This window comes from Hylobates moloch, unplaced genomic scaffold (assembly GCF_009828535.3).
Source record: "Hylobates moloch isolate HMO894 unplaced genomic scaffold, HMol_V3 SCAFFOLD_3, whole genome shotgun sequence".
NCBI classification, from domain to species: domain Eukaryota; kingdom Metazoa; phylum Chordata; class Mammalia; order Primates; family Hylobatidae; genus Hylobates; species Hylobates moloch.
Genome location: NW_026652278.1, coordinates 114,121,760 through 114,136,760, shown reverse-complemented (window position 1 = coordinate 114,136,760; position 15,001 = coordinate 114,121,760). Strand labels below are relative to the sequence as shown.

Below are 15,001 nucleotides of genomic sequence, written 5' to 3'. Positions count from 1 at the left end.
GTCATCTGGGAGAGAACAGACACTCTGGCTTTTTGAGTTTTCAGCATTTTTGGGTTGATTTTTTTCTCATCTTTGTGGGCATATCTACCTTCAATCTTTGAGGTTGCTGACCTCTGAATGGGATTGTTGTGGGGCTTTTTGGTTGATGTTGTTGTTCTCTGTTTATTTTTCTTTTAACAGTGGGGCCACTCTTCTGTAGAGCTGCTGCAGTTTGCTGGGGGTCCCCTCCAGACTCTAGTGTTCTGAGTTCCTCCTGCACCAGGTATCAGTGAAGGCTGTGAAACAGCAAAGATGACAGCCTGCCCCTTCCTCTGGGGCCTCTGCCCCAGGTACTGACCTAATGCTGGACCGAACACTCCTACAGGAGGTGTCTGGAGACCCCTGTTGGGAGGTCTCATCCAGTTGGGCAGAATGGGGTCAAGGACCTGCTTAAAGAAGCAGTCTGGCTGCCCCTTGGTAGAGCAGGTGTGCTCCCGTGGAGGAAACGCCCCTCATCCAGACCACGGGGACTCTCCAGAGCCAGTAGGCTGAAAACGCTAAGTCAGGTGAACTGCAGAGATGGCAGCACCCCATCCCCCAGGGAGAGATCAGAGTTCTGTGAGTTCTGTATATATAACCTTGGTTGGAGTTGCTGAAATTCCTGCAGGGAGGCCCTGCCCAGTGAGGACGGATGGACCGGAGTCCCACTTAAAGAAGCAGTCTTGCCACAATCTGGCATAGCAGCTGTGCTGTCTTGTGGGGAACTCCTCCCAGTCCGGACTGCCTGGACTCCCTGGAGCAGGCAGGCTAGACCTGCTGACTTGAACTGCAGAGATGGCGGCTCTCCCAGGGGCCGTCTCAGGCAGTCTCCAGCCTTCTGTTGCTGGCCAGCTGGAATTCCAAGCCAGTGGTTCTTAACTTGTGAGTTGCCTTGGGAGTGGGGTCTGTAAAATGACACTGCTTGACTCCCTGGATTCAGCCTCCTTCCTAGGGGAATGCATGGATGGATTTCCTGCTTTGCTGGAATTCCCAGGGCTGGAATATGCAAAACTCCTGTGTCTCTGTGCATGCCCAAGTGGCCGCTTCACCGAGACTCCACACAGCTCTGTGCTTCAGACCCAAGGGCCCGGTGGTAGGACTCACAGGGGAATCTCCTGATCCACAGATTGCAAAGATCTGTGGGAAAAACCTGGTTTCCCCGGGCAGGGTCACACAGTCACACATAGCCTTCTTTGCCTGGGGGTGGGGGCTCCCTGGCTTTTTGCTGCTCCTGGGTGGGCCATCACCTCACCCTGCTTTTTCTTGCCCTCCGTGGTGGAGCTGTCTGCCTAGTCTCTCCCAAAGCAAGAAACTGAATACGTCAGTTGAAAGTGCTGAATTCACTCACCATTTTCATTCCTCTGTGTGAGAGTCCTGGACTACAGCTGCTTCTAATTGACCATCTTGGCCCACCCTCCTACTTTTGTGTCAATCAAGTTTTATTTCACAGTATGGCATAAATATATGTTTAAGTGCATCATATCCTGTATACTTGATTAAGCTATTAACTTGTTTAAATTGTTTTGAAATTATAGTTAGCCTCATATTTTTCTGAAAAGTATTAGCATGAATTAAGAAATGTTATTAAGGAGTTTATTTCCTAAGAGAGACTAGACTAAGTAAAAAACATCAGATTTTTTTTTTTTTTGGATTAGCCTTTGGGGTATTAGTTCCTTGAGGTTTCTTTCCTACCCTCTTTAAGTTAGGTATTCCAATTTTCCTGTGTTTGAAGACCTCTCCTGATACCCATGATTTACTGAAGTGCATTCTCAGAGGTACCAAGAAGTCCTCCATTAGTTCTTTTAAATAACTTCGATGTGTCTCATTTGGACCTGTAGATTTATATACAAGTTGGTTGGATAGGCTTATTGTTTCTCTAATTATTCTCATAAACAGGCAAATATCTCATCAATTTCCATTTTCTTAATATTTATGCTTTTTAATTATCCTTTTCACTTGGTTAAAAGCAGATTCTTTTTCAATTTTCTACTTACTTACTTAAGTAAGTAGAGTGAAATCTTCATGTTATATTACCTAACAGTATACTTCCTTAACATACTATTTTCTTCTGACAGTCTGAATGTAAGCCTTTCACTTTTTCATATTCTCTTAAATCATTTTGCTAAATAAATACATGTTTTAACATATCTGAAATAATCTTAGATTTTTACATTGCTTAGCACACTTTCACTTTGAATATTGTAATACTAATACTCTAAATGTCTAGAGCTTTGTGAAGATTCACATCTGTCTAATTTTTCTTATACTCAAGTTGTTTTACAAAAAAAAAAATGGCTTTGTGTCTGTTCATTTGATAATCCATCTCTGAAGATAAAACTGTTTGATGGGCTGGGCGCAGTGGCTCACGCCTGTAATCCCAGCACTTTGGAAGGCCAAGGCAGGCAGATCACAAGGTCAAGAGATCAAGACCATCCTCACCAACATGGTGAAACCCCGTCTCTACTAGAAATACAAAAATTAGCTGGGTGTGGTGGTGCATGCCTGTAGTCCCAGCTACTTGGGAGGCTGAGGCAGGAGAATCGCCTGAACCCGGGAGGCAGAGGTTGCAGTGAGCTGAGATCGTGCCATTGCACTCCAGCCTGGTGACAAAGTGAGACTCCATCTCAAAAAAAAAAAAAACCAAAAAACTGTTTGATGCATGAGCACACCTTAAAGGCCTATTTGTTTTGTGTTTGCCTATCACTACCTTGAATAGCTTTATCTAGTTTCAGAAAGAAAAGTTTAAAATTTAAAAGCAAAAGCTCAACCATTCACAAAACATACTGCACAATAATTTTAGCTTATGGAACCATAAGAGACACTATTATATTATTTGCATTAATTCCATAGTATTTTATGTCTTTATCAACAAACATATACATGGCCCAATTCTAAGATGGTAACCTCCTTATATGCTTCTAAGATGGCTGTACATGTACTTTTGATGTACATGGCTGTACATTAAAATAGTCTTTTCTGTTTACTTGATCAGTGCTTACTCACATCTTTCTGAAACCCAAGCATTCTTGAAAGTTGTTCGTGGACAAATAAGATAATCAATTTTTTAAAAAAGTATTTTCCTAACAAACTTGATGATTGTTATGAACATTAGTCTTCCTACATAATAGAAAATGTGCTAACACTAAATGTAACATGATGGAAAATCATGAAGAAGAATATAAGAAAAAACAAGGAAAATAACTGAAGATTATGAGAGAGGGAAGAAGCAATACAGAGATCAGAGTACTGAGAAATTTGAGCTACAAGGGTTCAAACTATTCCCTCTCAATATTCTGTTATGTTCTTTGGCCTTGACAGAATAAGTGAATGCCTATGTGCCATCAGGCCCTGTGGCCAGCTAAATCATATGTGATTTACATGTTAGCTATTTTCTCAAGGTTCATGGCTGCCACTAAAGTCAGAAAGAAATGGTTCAAGGAGCAGATCTAGCCACTCCTTTGTAACTATCATCTGATTCTCTCACAGTAAACAGCAAGTCTTCATGGTTAGAAATATTAATTTCCAGTCCTCTTTGTCCATCTTATTCTTCATAGACCTTGGGATATATTTTAATCTCCTGACTACAATCTAAAGGTTAAGAAAAGCCTTTCTCTTTAATCAAAACTACCTTAAGAGAGGCTTACCCTGACAGTCTGATACTAGGAACTCTACAACACTTGTTTTTTTACCATAAGAAATACAAGATTAGTTCATGTAAGAGTCTATTTATTTTTTAATTATATATAATACATAATATATATTATATAGTATGTTATATAATATATATATTATATATGTGTGTGCATATATATATTTTTTTTTTTTGAGATAGAATCTCACTCTGTTGCCCAGGCTGGAGTGCAGTGGCGCCATCTCAGCTCACTGCAAGCTCCGCCTCCCAGGTTCACGCCATTCTCCTGCCTCAGCCTCCCGAGTAGCTGGGACTACAGGCGCCCACCACCACGCCAGGCTAATTTTTTGTATTTTTAATACAGACGGGGTTTCACCGTGTTAGCCAGGATGGTCTTGATCTCCTGACCTAATGATTCGCCTGCCTCGGCCTCCCAAAGTGCTGGGATTACAGGCGTGAGCCACCATGCCTGGCTTATATTTTTTCAGTAATAAAACCATCTTGAAAATATTCTTTAGAACTCATAAGTTTACCAGCTTGATATATTCTTAACGACTTTCCTATAATAAAAGATGTCATAATGTGATTTTTACCAGGTAAATGGGACACACCAAAACTTGTGTATGTTTCCCAAGTTAAGGCTTCTTCAGTGGCAGAAAGGAATTTTACTATATATTTATTTCTTCCTTAATGATTTCTAGTCAACCATTTTCAGAAAAACTCCATGGCTACCAATGATCTGATCTTTTAAGACCTAACTTGTAAAATTCTACAGCTCTGCAGGGCTTTCTCAATATGATCATTAAGTAGCTTCCTGACCTCAGATGCAACCAGAACCAGCCCAGGAGAATCAAGGAAACCGGTTGCTCACACAGCTGCTACATAATGTAGTTCCTTCATCCAAGGAGCACTGTCCTCCTTTAGACCCTTATCAAATACTGGTACATATGCTCTGCCTGCATCCTCTCTACCTCTCCTTTCTTGCCAAACCAAGCTTCATTCTTAAGTTTTGGGATACAACTTTTTCTGAGAAGCCTTTTCTGATCCTTTAGACTAGATTAGCTTCTCCTATGTCACAGACTTATAGCACCCTGTTCTTGTCATTCAAAGAACTCATCAAAATTGTAATTGAATACCTAGATACTTCATAAATTTGTTAAATGAATGAATTAATCCATGAGCATAAAGGAAACTCCTTTTGATGCCAATTTATGGATGTGGCTTAAATATTCTTTTAACATGATAACATTCATACTAAAAATACCAGCATTAAGAACTGTTATACAGAGTCAACTTTTCACCCTAATTCCCTAATACTTTAACTTGTGAAAAATGTAGAGCAATGACTAAGCTCAACTGTAAGCTATTCTTGAGGAACAGGAAAAATATAATGAGGGTTTCTACAGACAATTTACCATGCTGCCAGCATATAGCCATCACCTGGTATAGATAAAAGGTTGAAATCTTAGTAGTTATCTAAATGTTGTTCCCAAATGAGTATGATTAATTTGGTTAATAGACATACTGTAAGCTTTTCTTTTTTGAGGGTGAAACATAAAGGAGCTTTCTGAAGTTTATGAATCTTAAATGTGTATATTATACATGACAAAAATGATAAGCAAACACTGTAGGTGGAAAAGCCATAAAAGGAATGCACAGTTTCTTAGGAGTTATTTGACAATCATATCCAAATGCTGGATCAATACTTATACCACAGACATATGGGACATCACACAGTCAATGAGAATAAAAACCTACACCTATACTATAAGGTACTAGGATCATCTTACCAGAAACTTTTTGTATTACTTCATTAACTTCCTTCATGAACACTTTCTGTACAAATACCAAGTGGTTTAGAAGATCAGTTGTAAGATTATGTTCAAAGGAACCAACCTGCCAGACAAAATCATATTAGATTAACACTGATTACATTAGCTTTACACTTTTTTCTTACATAAATCACCCTAAACTGAGGAAAAAGAGATAATTATCTCCATATGATTTGAAATCCATATACTGAAGAAAAGTTAAAAATATTCAGCGTTCCTAATACGTTACTGGCCAGACACTATTATAGTACACTCCCAAAATCTTTTTTTTTTTTTTTTTGAGAAGGAGTCTCGCTCTTTCACCCAGGCTGGAGTGCAGTGGCGTGATCTCGGCTCACTGCAGGCTCCGTCCCCCGGGGTTCACGCCATTCTCCTGCCTCAGCCTCCCACGTAGCTGGGACTACAGGTGCCCGCCACCTCGCCCGGCTAATTTTTTGTATTTTTTAGTAGAAACGGGGTTTCACCGTGTTAGCCAGGATGGTCTCGATCTCCTGACCTCGTGATCCACCCGCCTTGGCCTCCCAAAGTGCTGGGATTACAGGCGTGAGCCACCGCGCCCGGCCTTTTTTTTGTTTTTTAATAACAGTAGTTAATAAGGTATGAGAAGTCTGGGGAGCAAATCAAAGTTATATATTTAACATGCTAATTTTGAAATTAAATTTTCTCCTAGAGTAAAATTTACTTTTAATGATCATTTTAATGGCCACTTTTGTGGTCTTAGAATCATAGGCGGGTTAAGTAAAAGTAGATTTATTTATTTATTTATTTAGAGACGGAGTCTTGCTCTGTCACCCAGGCTGGAGTGCAGTGGCGCAATCTTGGCTCACTGTAACCTCTACCTCCTGGGTTCAAGCGATTCTCCTGCCTCAGCCTCCTGAGTAGCTGGGACTACAGGCACCCACCACTATGAGAGGCTTTCAACATGTTGGCCAGGCTGGTCTCAAACTCCTGGCCTCAAGCGATCTGCCTGCTTTGGCCTCCCAAAGTGCTGCGATTATAGGTGTGAGCCACTATGTCCAGCCAAAAATAGATTTATTTAATCAAATATATATTTAATGACTGTCTACTCTATGTACCATGCTAGGTGCTAAGGATGCAGCTATGAATAAAAACCAACAAAATTCTGGGTCTCAGGCTTACATTTGAGTGAATTAGCAAATCATCAGAGATATCCAGTTAAGGTTTAATATAATTTGTGTCCTATGACTAGTACAAAGTATTAAATTTCTGGCAAATTAGTTAATAAACTAATTAGTTAATAAACCAATTTGCCAGAAACTACTTTCAGGTATGTTTATTTCAGGCCATAGTAAAATAGGCAACTCTAAGAGGGATGCAATTTTAGAGTCTTTGAACTGGTTGAAATTAAATACATTTTTTACTAAATTTGGGATTGTGCTCTGCCTCGTTACAAACTTATACCTTTCCAATATCTAGTATTAGCAAGGAATTATACAGTACACTGTATTCATGTATTTTCTTTTAAATGGAACATTAATAATAGTATTGCTAAACTAGAGCTTGGGGCTTTTAGTTTTCAGAGTAGAAAGTACAAGTGGGATACACTTTAAAATATTTTCAGTAAATCTTTGACTTGTTACAATTTGAACACTATTTTTTTGTACACTTGTTTTTCATATACAGAAATCCTAACTCTTAGAGAGGTTCCAGGGCAAGCAGGACCTAAGAAGGCAAATCGGACTTAAAGAAGGTAAATCCCCCGTAGTTATATTTCTATCAGAGAACTCAAAGAGCATTCTTATAGATGCTTCAGGTTCTGGAGAACAAAATTTATAAAACAAATAGCACATTGCTTTTTCATAAAGTTACAACTATTTTTGACAAACTGACAAGGTGAGCTGAGACACAGCACAGTGTGTCTGGAGGCAGACCACTGAGGCATGGCTCCTGCCTCTCTCCGTTGATAGCTAGGTCTCAAGACTTAAGGAAAGGTGTTTACTTCTCCACTTCAAGTTTATATCAAATTAGGAAAATAACAGATGACCTGCTTACCACAAATCAAATGAAAAATATGTCCAAATGCTTTTTAAACTTTTGACAGCTATACAAATATAAAGTGAAAAAATTATGATGGAATTAGATATGCTACTTTCAACTTAACCTTAGTAAAGAAATTAATCTGTAAGTCTAATTTATCTTTCAATATGACCTTTAGATTATCTTAATAATTATGTATACCTGTACGAATTTGTTACCTTGCTAAGGCTTAGTCTGCTCACTTACAAAATGAGAACAAATATTTCTACCTCATAGGATTTACTTAAGCACTGCAGAAGTCAATGCGTGTAAAGCACATAATGAATGTTAGCTGCGATTTGCTTTTAATAATCATTTGAACTATGAAAACATTGCAGAGATGGAATATATAACTAACACATATTTTTAAAAGCATGTGTAAATAAAACTATAGGGTAGTCAGACTAACAGACACAAAAACACACATACAGCCCCCCACACACACTTGATTTGGTATAGAATTCTTCTGTGAAAACAAACGATTTTAAGACTTTACCTTAAAAGTTTGGATTACTACATATTTTGGTACATATAAATCTTGAAGACTCCTAACTTTGAAGAATAAGAAAATTTTAAAGTAAACTTACTTCTGCAACACAACGTAGATAATTTCCCTGTAAATAGTAACCTTGTTTAGAAGGCAGTTCGTCTATACTCCACACCTGATCCGAATAACTATCATGTTCTTCCATTATGTATTTCCCTGACATGGTAACAGGAGGAAGGTTAAGACTGGCAGAAGGAGGAATGGTTGACATATCTGTGGCAGAAACTTTTGAAGTAAAACGCAATCTGTGATTTGGCAGTTCAAATGTAAATCTTGTCTGTGCACCTGTAAGAAATGAGAAAAGTTATTGTTCGTGCTAGTGTTCATTCACTCATTCATTCCTCACTTTTTCCAAAAAGCGTATCTAAGAAAAATGCATGGATATTCCCAAACCTATCTTGAAACATATGAAAGGATATTTTAAAGTTGCTTATAAAATATTCCCTATCTTTAAATATGCAAGTCAATCAGCAAGTATTATTAAGCCAGTATTATTAAGCAAGCATTATTTATTAAGACTGGCAGTGTGTTAGGCACTAGAAAAACACTTATGTTCTTTATTTCATAGAAGGTAGAACAGAAATAAAGTGCCCTTATTATAGAAGAATTGTAACAAGAAAATTAATCAAGTTAAAAAAAAATTCCCCAGTCCACACAGTGCTTTATTCACAGAGAATAGTAGGTAGTTAACAATAAGACATATTTGTCTACTGATCCTGATTCAGTGTGGAAGTGGCTAAAATTACCAAATCAATTAAATTGTACTCCCTGAAACATTCATAAAGTATAAAGTTATACAAACATATGTCTCTTTGACTTTCATAATTATTCATGGGACCATATATCAAATAAGGATATGTTATGAATTTTAGTTTACTATTGACTTTAAACACTTAAATCAATAATCTAGCACATAATTGTTCAAACAAATATAAATATACCAGCTTTACTATTATTCAGTCCATATTTCTCCAACAGTTTATAAGGGCATGAGGAGAAGCCTTATTAAAATCAAGATCTGTTATTGCCCTTTACACATGTAATGTACATACACATGCTCCTTTCAAACCAACAAAATCTACTGATATTCTTCTGTACGTTACCAATCCTCTCCACTCAAACATCATGAAATTGCCTATTTAGCCTACGTATATAATTTATTATATATCCCTACTGCTCTCAACTGAGCCAGAAATAATTCTCTTTTTTTCAAAATACTAATCAAGGGTCATCTCCCATATGTCACATTCACTACAGTCATTAACTAATGTTTGCACCTGGAATGAGTTAGCCAAAAACAGAAAAATGCTCACTCACCAACTGGGGCATCTGTGAATGGCCAGATGAGTCACGACTGCCCTGATTTCCTCTCACTACTCCAACCAAGAGACTCCTTGACTATCATTTACAAGCTGCAAGGGGTGGGGACTGTCTACCACTGTCGCTACCACCACTACTATTGCTAGCATACCACCAAATAAAAACACCAAGATTGAAATAAAAACACCACGACTGAAATAATCCTAGGGCTCAGTTACTGAGTCATCCCTTATTACTAGTATAGTCATTCTTTTACTGTTTTTATCCCTTTCCTTCAATTTCAATAAGAATTTTGGGTACTTATCTCTCTGGATATTTAACAATATGTTTACTCTAGGATCCTAAACTGCCTATGTGGCTTTTGACTTGCTGCTTCTGTGGACCCTTGTATTTCATGGGTGCCCTGAATAAATGACCAAATGTGTGCAACTTATTGTCAGCCCTGGACTCTAATATCTGAAGGCCTAAGACTTCTGACTCTGCCAAATCTGGAAATTTACTTTAAAATGCTTCTCTTTCTGGTAATAGAAAGGTCTAAATGTTCAGCAAAATTACTCTTAATAAAGAAAGCCTAAAATGCTAGAGATGGGAGTACACATATACAGTAATCTCCCTTTATTTGGGGAAGATCCCCAGTGGATGCCTGAAACCATAGATAGTATCAAACCATATATATGTCTTTTCCTATACATACACTCCTATGATAAAGTTTAATTTATAAATCGGGCATAACAAGAGATTAACAACAACAATAACAAAATAGAACACTTATACTGTAACAAAAGTTCTGTAAATATCTTTGTAAATATGGTCTCTCTCAAAATATCTTATTGTATGTAATATTTTTGGACTACAGTTGACCATAGGTAACTGAAATATGAAGAGACAAAACACATGAATAAGCAGGGGCTACTGTATACACACACTTATAAAAATATGTACATGTCTGCATATATATGTATATATTTTTAAATTATGTTAACAGAATAAAAGAGACAATACATTTTCATTTCATTAGATACAGAACAAAGTATCTGATTACATTTACCAATAATTCTTCATAGAAACTCTTAAGCACAGTGGGAAAATAAGTACATTTTCTTAACCTGATAGCAGAAACCTACAGCAGACATCAGACTTATTCATGTAATGTTGATTCCTTTAAGAAAATGGGACAAGGCAAGCACAATAAGGCAAGAAAAAGAAATAAAAGTTGGAAAGAAACAAAAGTATCATTATTTGCTGTTTAAACAGTATGACTGTCTATAGATAAAACTCCTAAGAATCTACAACTTATTGGTAATAAGTTTAATGTGGTTGCTGAGTATCAGATTAACATAAAAGCATCAAGCACACTTGTACAGACTACCAACAGTTTAGAAAAATGCCATTTTATAAAAGATAACATTTGTAATAGCTACAACACCACAAGATACCTACATATCTAAATAAATAAATACATCTTGTAAAAGATGCACAAAAACCTTTAAGTAGAAAAATTTTAAACTTTATACAAAAACATTAAAGAAGACCTAAACAACAGAGAAATAAGACTTACTCAGGAATAGGAAGGTTGAATATTGTTTAGTTGTCATTTCTCCCCACATAAATCTATAGATTCAATTAAGTTCTTACAAAAACCTAAACAGGCTTTTTCAGGGAACTTAAACTGATTCTAAAATGTTTATGAGGCCAGGCATGGTGGCTGATGCCTGTAATACCAGCATTTTGGGAGACCAAGGCAGGTGGATCGCTTGAGGCCAGGAGTTCGACACCAGCCTAAGTAACACAGTGAAATCCCACCATCTCTATAAAAAATTTTAAAATTAGCCAGATGTGATGGTGCATGCCTATAGTCCTGGCTACTCACAGGGCTGAGACTGGAGGATCACTTGAGGAGGTCAAGGCTGCAGAGAGCTGTGATCATGCCACTGCCCTCCAGCCTGGGCAACAAAATGAGACCCTTTCTCAAAAAATAAAAATAAAAATAAAAATAAACAACATAGACGAAAGAGCAAAGGATCAAAAATAGCTAGGACAATTCCTGAAAAAGAAAAAGTCAGGCAGCAACATGACACTGGTACAAAGAGATCAATGAAGCAGAATAGAAAACTCAGAAATAGACTCCCACATTAAAAATAACACTTAAGATGTGACTAATTTTTGGATTATATGCCACTGAAAAAAAAGAATAAATTAATCAATAAGTGATGCTGAGATCATTGGTTATATACAATGACCACTAGTTATATACTACCCCATGCCAAATCTAAGAACAATAATAATTGATTAAGATAGATTAAAAACTTAAATATGAATAGCAAAACTCAAAACATTCAAGAAAAAATGTAACAGAATATCTTTATTATCCTAGGAAGAGAAGCATTTCTTCAGGACATAAAAATACACATCATACAGGAAAAATAATGGTAAATTCAATTACATTAAAATGAAGAATGTCTGCTGATCAAAAGAAAAAGTTAAATGATAAGCCTCCAACTAGGTGACAACATATAAACATATGATATCAAAGAGTTAATATATAGAATTTATGAAGAATTATTGCGAATCAAGAAAAATACAAATGACTTAATGGTAAAATGAGCAAAAAAAAGAACCATCAACTGGCATTTTATATATATAAACATGTAAGGAGCTCTTAGTCAAATAAAAAAATTCCTAGTTAAAAAATGTGAGATTCCATATAAATAAAGTTCAAAACAGCTAAAAGCAAACTTCAAATCATTTATGAGTATATACATATATGGTAAAACTATATGGGAAAGCAAAAGAATGGGTAAGACAAAATTCATGATAGTAGTAATTCCATGAAAAGTGAAGACTGCCATTTTTTTTTTGAGATGAAGTCTCACTCTGTCGCCAAGGCTGGAGTGCAGTGGCACACTCTCAGCTTACTGCAACCTCCGCCTCCCAGATTCAAGCGATTCTCCTACCTCAGCTTCCTGAGTAGCTGGGATTACAGGTGTCTGCCACCATGCCCAGCTAATTTTTGTATTTTTAACAGAGATGGGGTTTTGCTATGTTTTCCAGGCTGGTCTTGAAGTCCTGACCTCAGGTGATCCACTCACCTCAGCCTACCAAAGTACTGGGATTACAGGTGTGAGCCACCGCGCCCGGCCAAAGAAGGCTTCAAAGTATTGGTAATGTGCCAATTCTTAGGCTATACTGTGGGTTGGTGAGTTCACAGTACTTAATTATTCTTTAAAATGTGTATATGCATAATTTACATGCTTTGTATACATGATAAATTTCATAAATATTAAAAGCAAGGAATTTTGAGATAGGATATATTAATATAAGGGTCACAAAACCATACCGAATTAGCTGTTTTCAAGAAATCAAATGACCCCTGATTTGAACTAAATGAACCCAACATGAAAATAAACCAAGTTATTCAGTCTATTAAAAACTTAATAGATGTAGAAATAGGTTAATTTATTCAACTTAAGTTTAAATTGGAGAAATGGCCTCCATAGTTGAATAATTTTATGGAATTCAAAAGAGTTCATTCTGGCCATTCAAGGTATTGGGGTGGCGGATTGATATTTTTACTTAACTAGAGAACATCATTAATGAACTTTAAATGTTATAATCAAAATTACTTATAATATCTATAAAACCAAATTTACCTTTTTATCAAAATATTACTAATTTCTCAAACAAATCATAAATTTTAAGAGAGTGAATTCAGAATTCAATATTACCTGTCATTCCATGACTTCTCATTCTTCCCATCTTGTATTCTGCTTTCAGAGATGGTAAAAGTGCTGCTCCAATGGCTATACCATCTAACATGGCACTGAATTTAAGAACAATAGGCTTCTTTTCTAAGCCTTCTGGTAGCTGAGGAAATTCATTTGTTTCAACAGGAGTTTGATTAACGCTTGTTGGGGTTTTTTCAGAAGGTAGTGGGGTTGCAATATCTTCTTTTACGGGCTGTGGGCTAGAAAGCAAAAAAAAATAATTAAAAAATAAACACAGGACGTACCATTTTATTGTAGAAAATCATTGGATTTCTCAGTGAAAAATAGCAAATATATACTGTGAATAGATGTTTTCTTTCCAATATCAGATCACATTCAGACTTTCTAAAACAACTGTTGAACAATGATGATATGGAAAAGTAGACAAGAAAAAGTAATAACAATATAAGACTCCTAGAATGTTATACTGCCAAGATGATTCTTATCATTATTACAAAACTGAGATTTAAACTCAGATTTGTCTGATTCCAAATTCTATGACTTAACCATTACACACTACTACTGATATTATTGCCACTACTACTACCACTGTTAAGAATGACAGAAAAAAACAACCCCATCAAAAAGTGGGCAGAGGACATGAACAGACACTTTTCAAAAGAAGACATTTATGCAGCCAAAATACACATGAAGAAATGCTCATCATCACTGGCCATCAGAGAAATGCAAATCAAAACCACAGTGAGATACCATCTCACACCAGTTAGAATGGCCATCATTAAAAAATCAGGAAACAATAGGTGCTGGAGAGGATGTGGAGAAATAGGAACACTTTTACACTGTTGGTGGGACTGTAAACTAGTTCAACCATTGTGGAAGTCAGTGTGGCGATTCCTCAGGGATCTCGAACTAGAAATACCATTTGACCCAGCCATCCCATTACTGGGTATATACCCAAAGGAGTATAAATCATGCTGCTATAAAGACACATGCACACGTATGTTTATTGCAGCACTATTCACAATAGCAAAGAGTTGGAACCAACCCAAATGTCCAACAACGATAGACTGGATTAAGAAAATGTGGCACATATACACCATGGAATACTATGCAGCCATAAAAAATGATGAGTTCGTGTCCTTTGTAGGGACATGGATGAAACTGGAAAACATCATTCTCAGTAAACTATCGCAAGGACAAAAAACCAAACACCGCATGTTCTCACTCATAGGTGGGAATTGAACAATGAGAACTCATGGACACAGGAAGGGGAACATCACACTCCGGGGACTGTTGTGGGGTGGGGGGAGGGGGGAGGGACAGCATTAGGAGATACACCTAATGCTAAATGACGAGTTAATGGGTGCAGGAAATCAACATGGCACATGGATACATATGTAACAAACCTGCACATTGTGCACATGTACCCTAAAACCCTAAAGTATAATAAAAAAAAAATAAATAAATAAATAAAATAAAATAAAATAAAAAAAAAAAGAATGACAACACCAACCCCAACAATAACAATAATAATAACAATTTGAGTGCCAGGTACTGTTCTTAGTGCATTGTGTGCTTTGTCTCATTCATCCCACTTTAAGTAGGTACTATTGTCTCCACGTTGCAAATGAGGAAGCATAGCTAGAGTGCTGAAACTAGGATCTGAACCCAATCAATCTGACTCCAGGGTCTGATTTTTCAACTACTACACTCTACTGATACTATAGTAAGGAAAAGCTCCTTGGAGCATTTTAAAACTAAAATTTAAGTATACACTCTGGATTCCATATTTCTGTTCAGAGGAAAAACATTTAAATTTTTACTACTTAGTCAACTTCAGCCATGATTAAACATTATATCAAAATTAAAGATTTAGATAGAACAATTGGAA

At 36.7% G+C, this 15,001-nt stretch overlaps 1 protein-coding gene across 1 annotated transcript in view; it reads right to left on the bottom strand.

Moving 5' to 3' along the window:
• Window positions 1–15,001, bottom strand: part of BLTP1 (bridge-like lipid transfer protein family member 1) — a 208,736-nt gene that overhangs the window by 60,038 nt on the left and 133,697 nt on the right. Inside the window, exons 52-54 of the mRNA XM_058437034.1 lie at window positions 13,111–13,349; window positions 8,106–8,350; window positions 5,440–5,545 (exon numbers count right to left, since the gene is read on the bottom strand). Coding sequence (XP_058293017.1) covers window positions 5,440–5,545; window positions 8,106–8,350; window positions 13,111–13,349 — 590 coding nt within the window. The remainder of the gene's footprint in view (window positions 1–5,439; window positions 5,546–8,105; window positions 8,351–13,110; window positions 13,350–15,001) is intronic.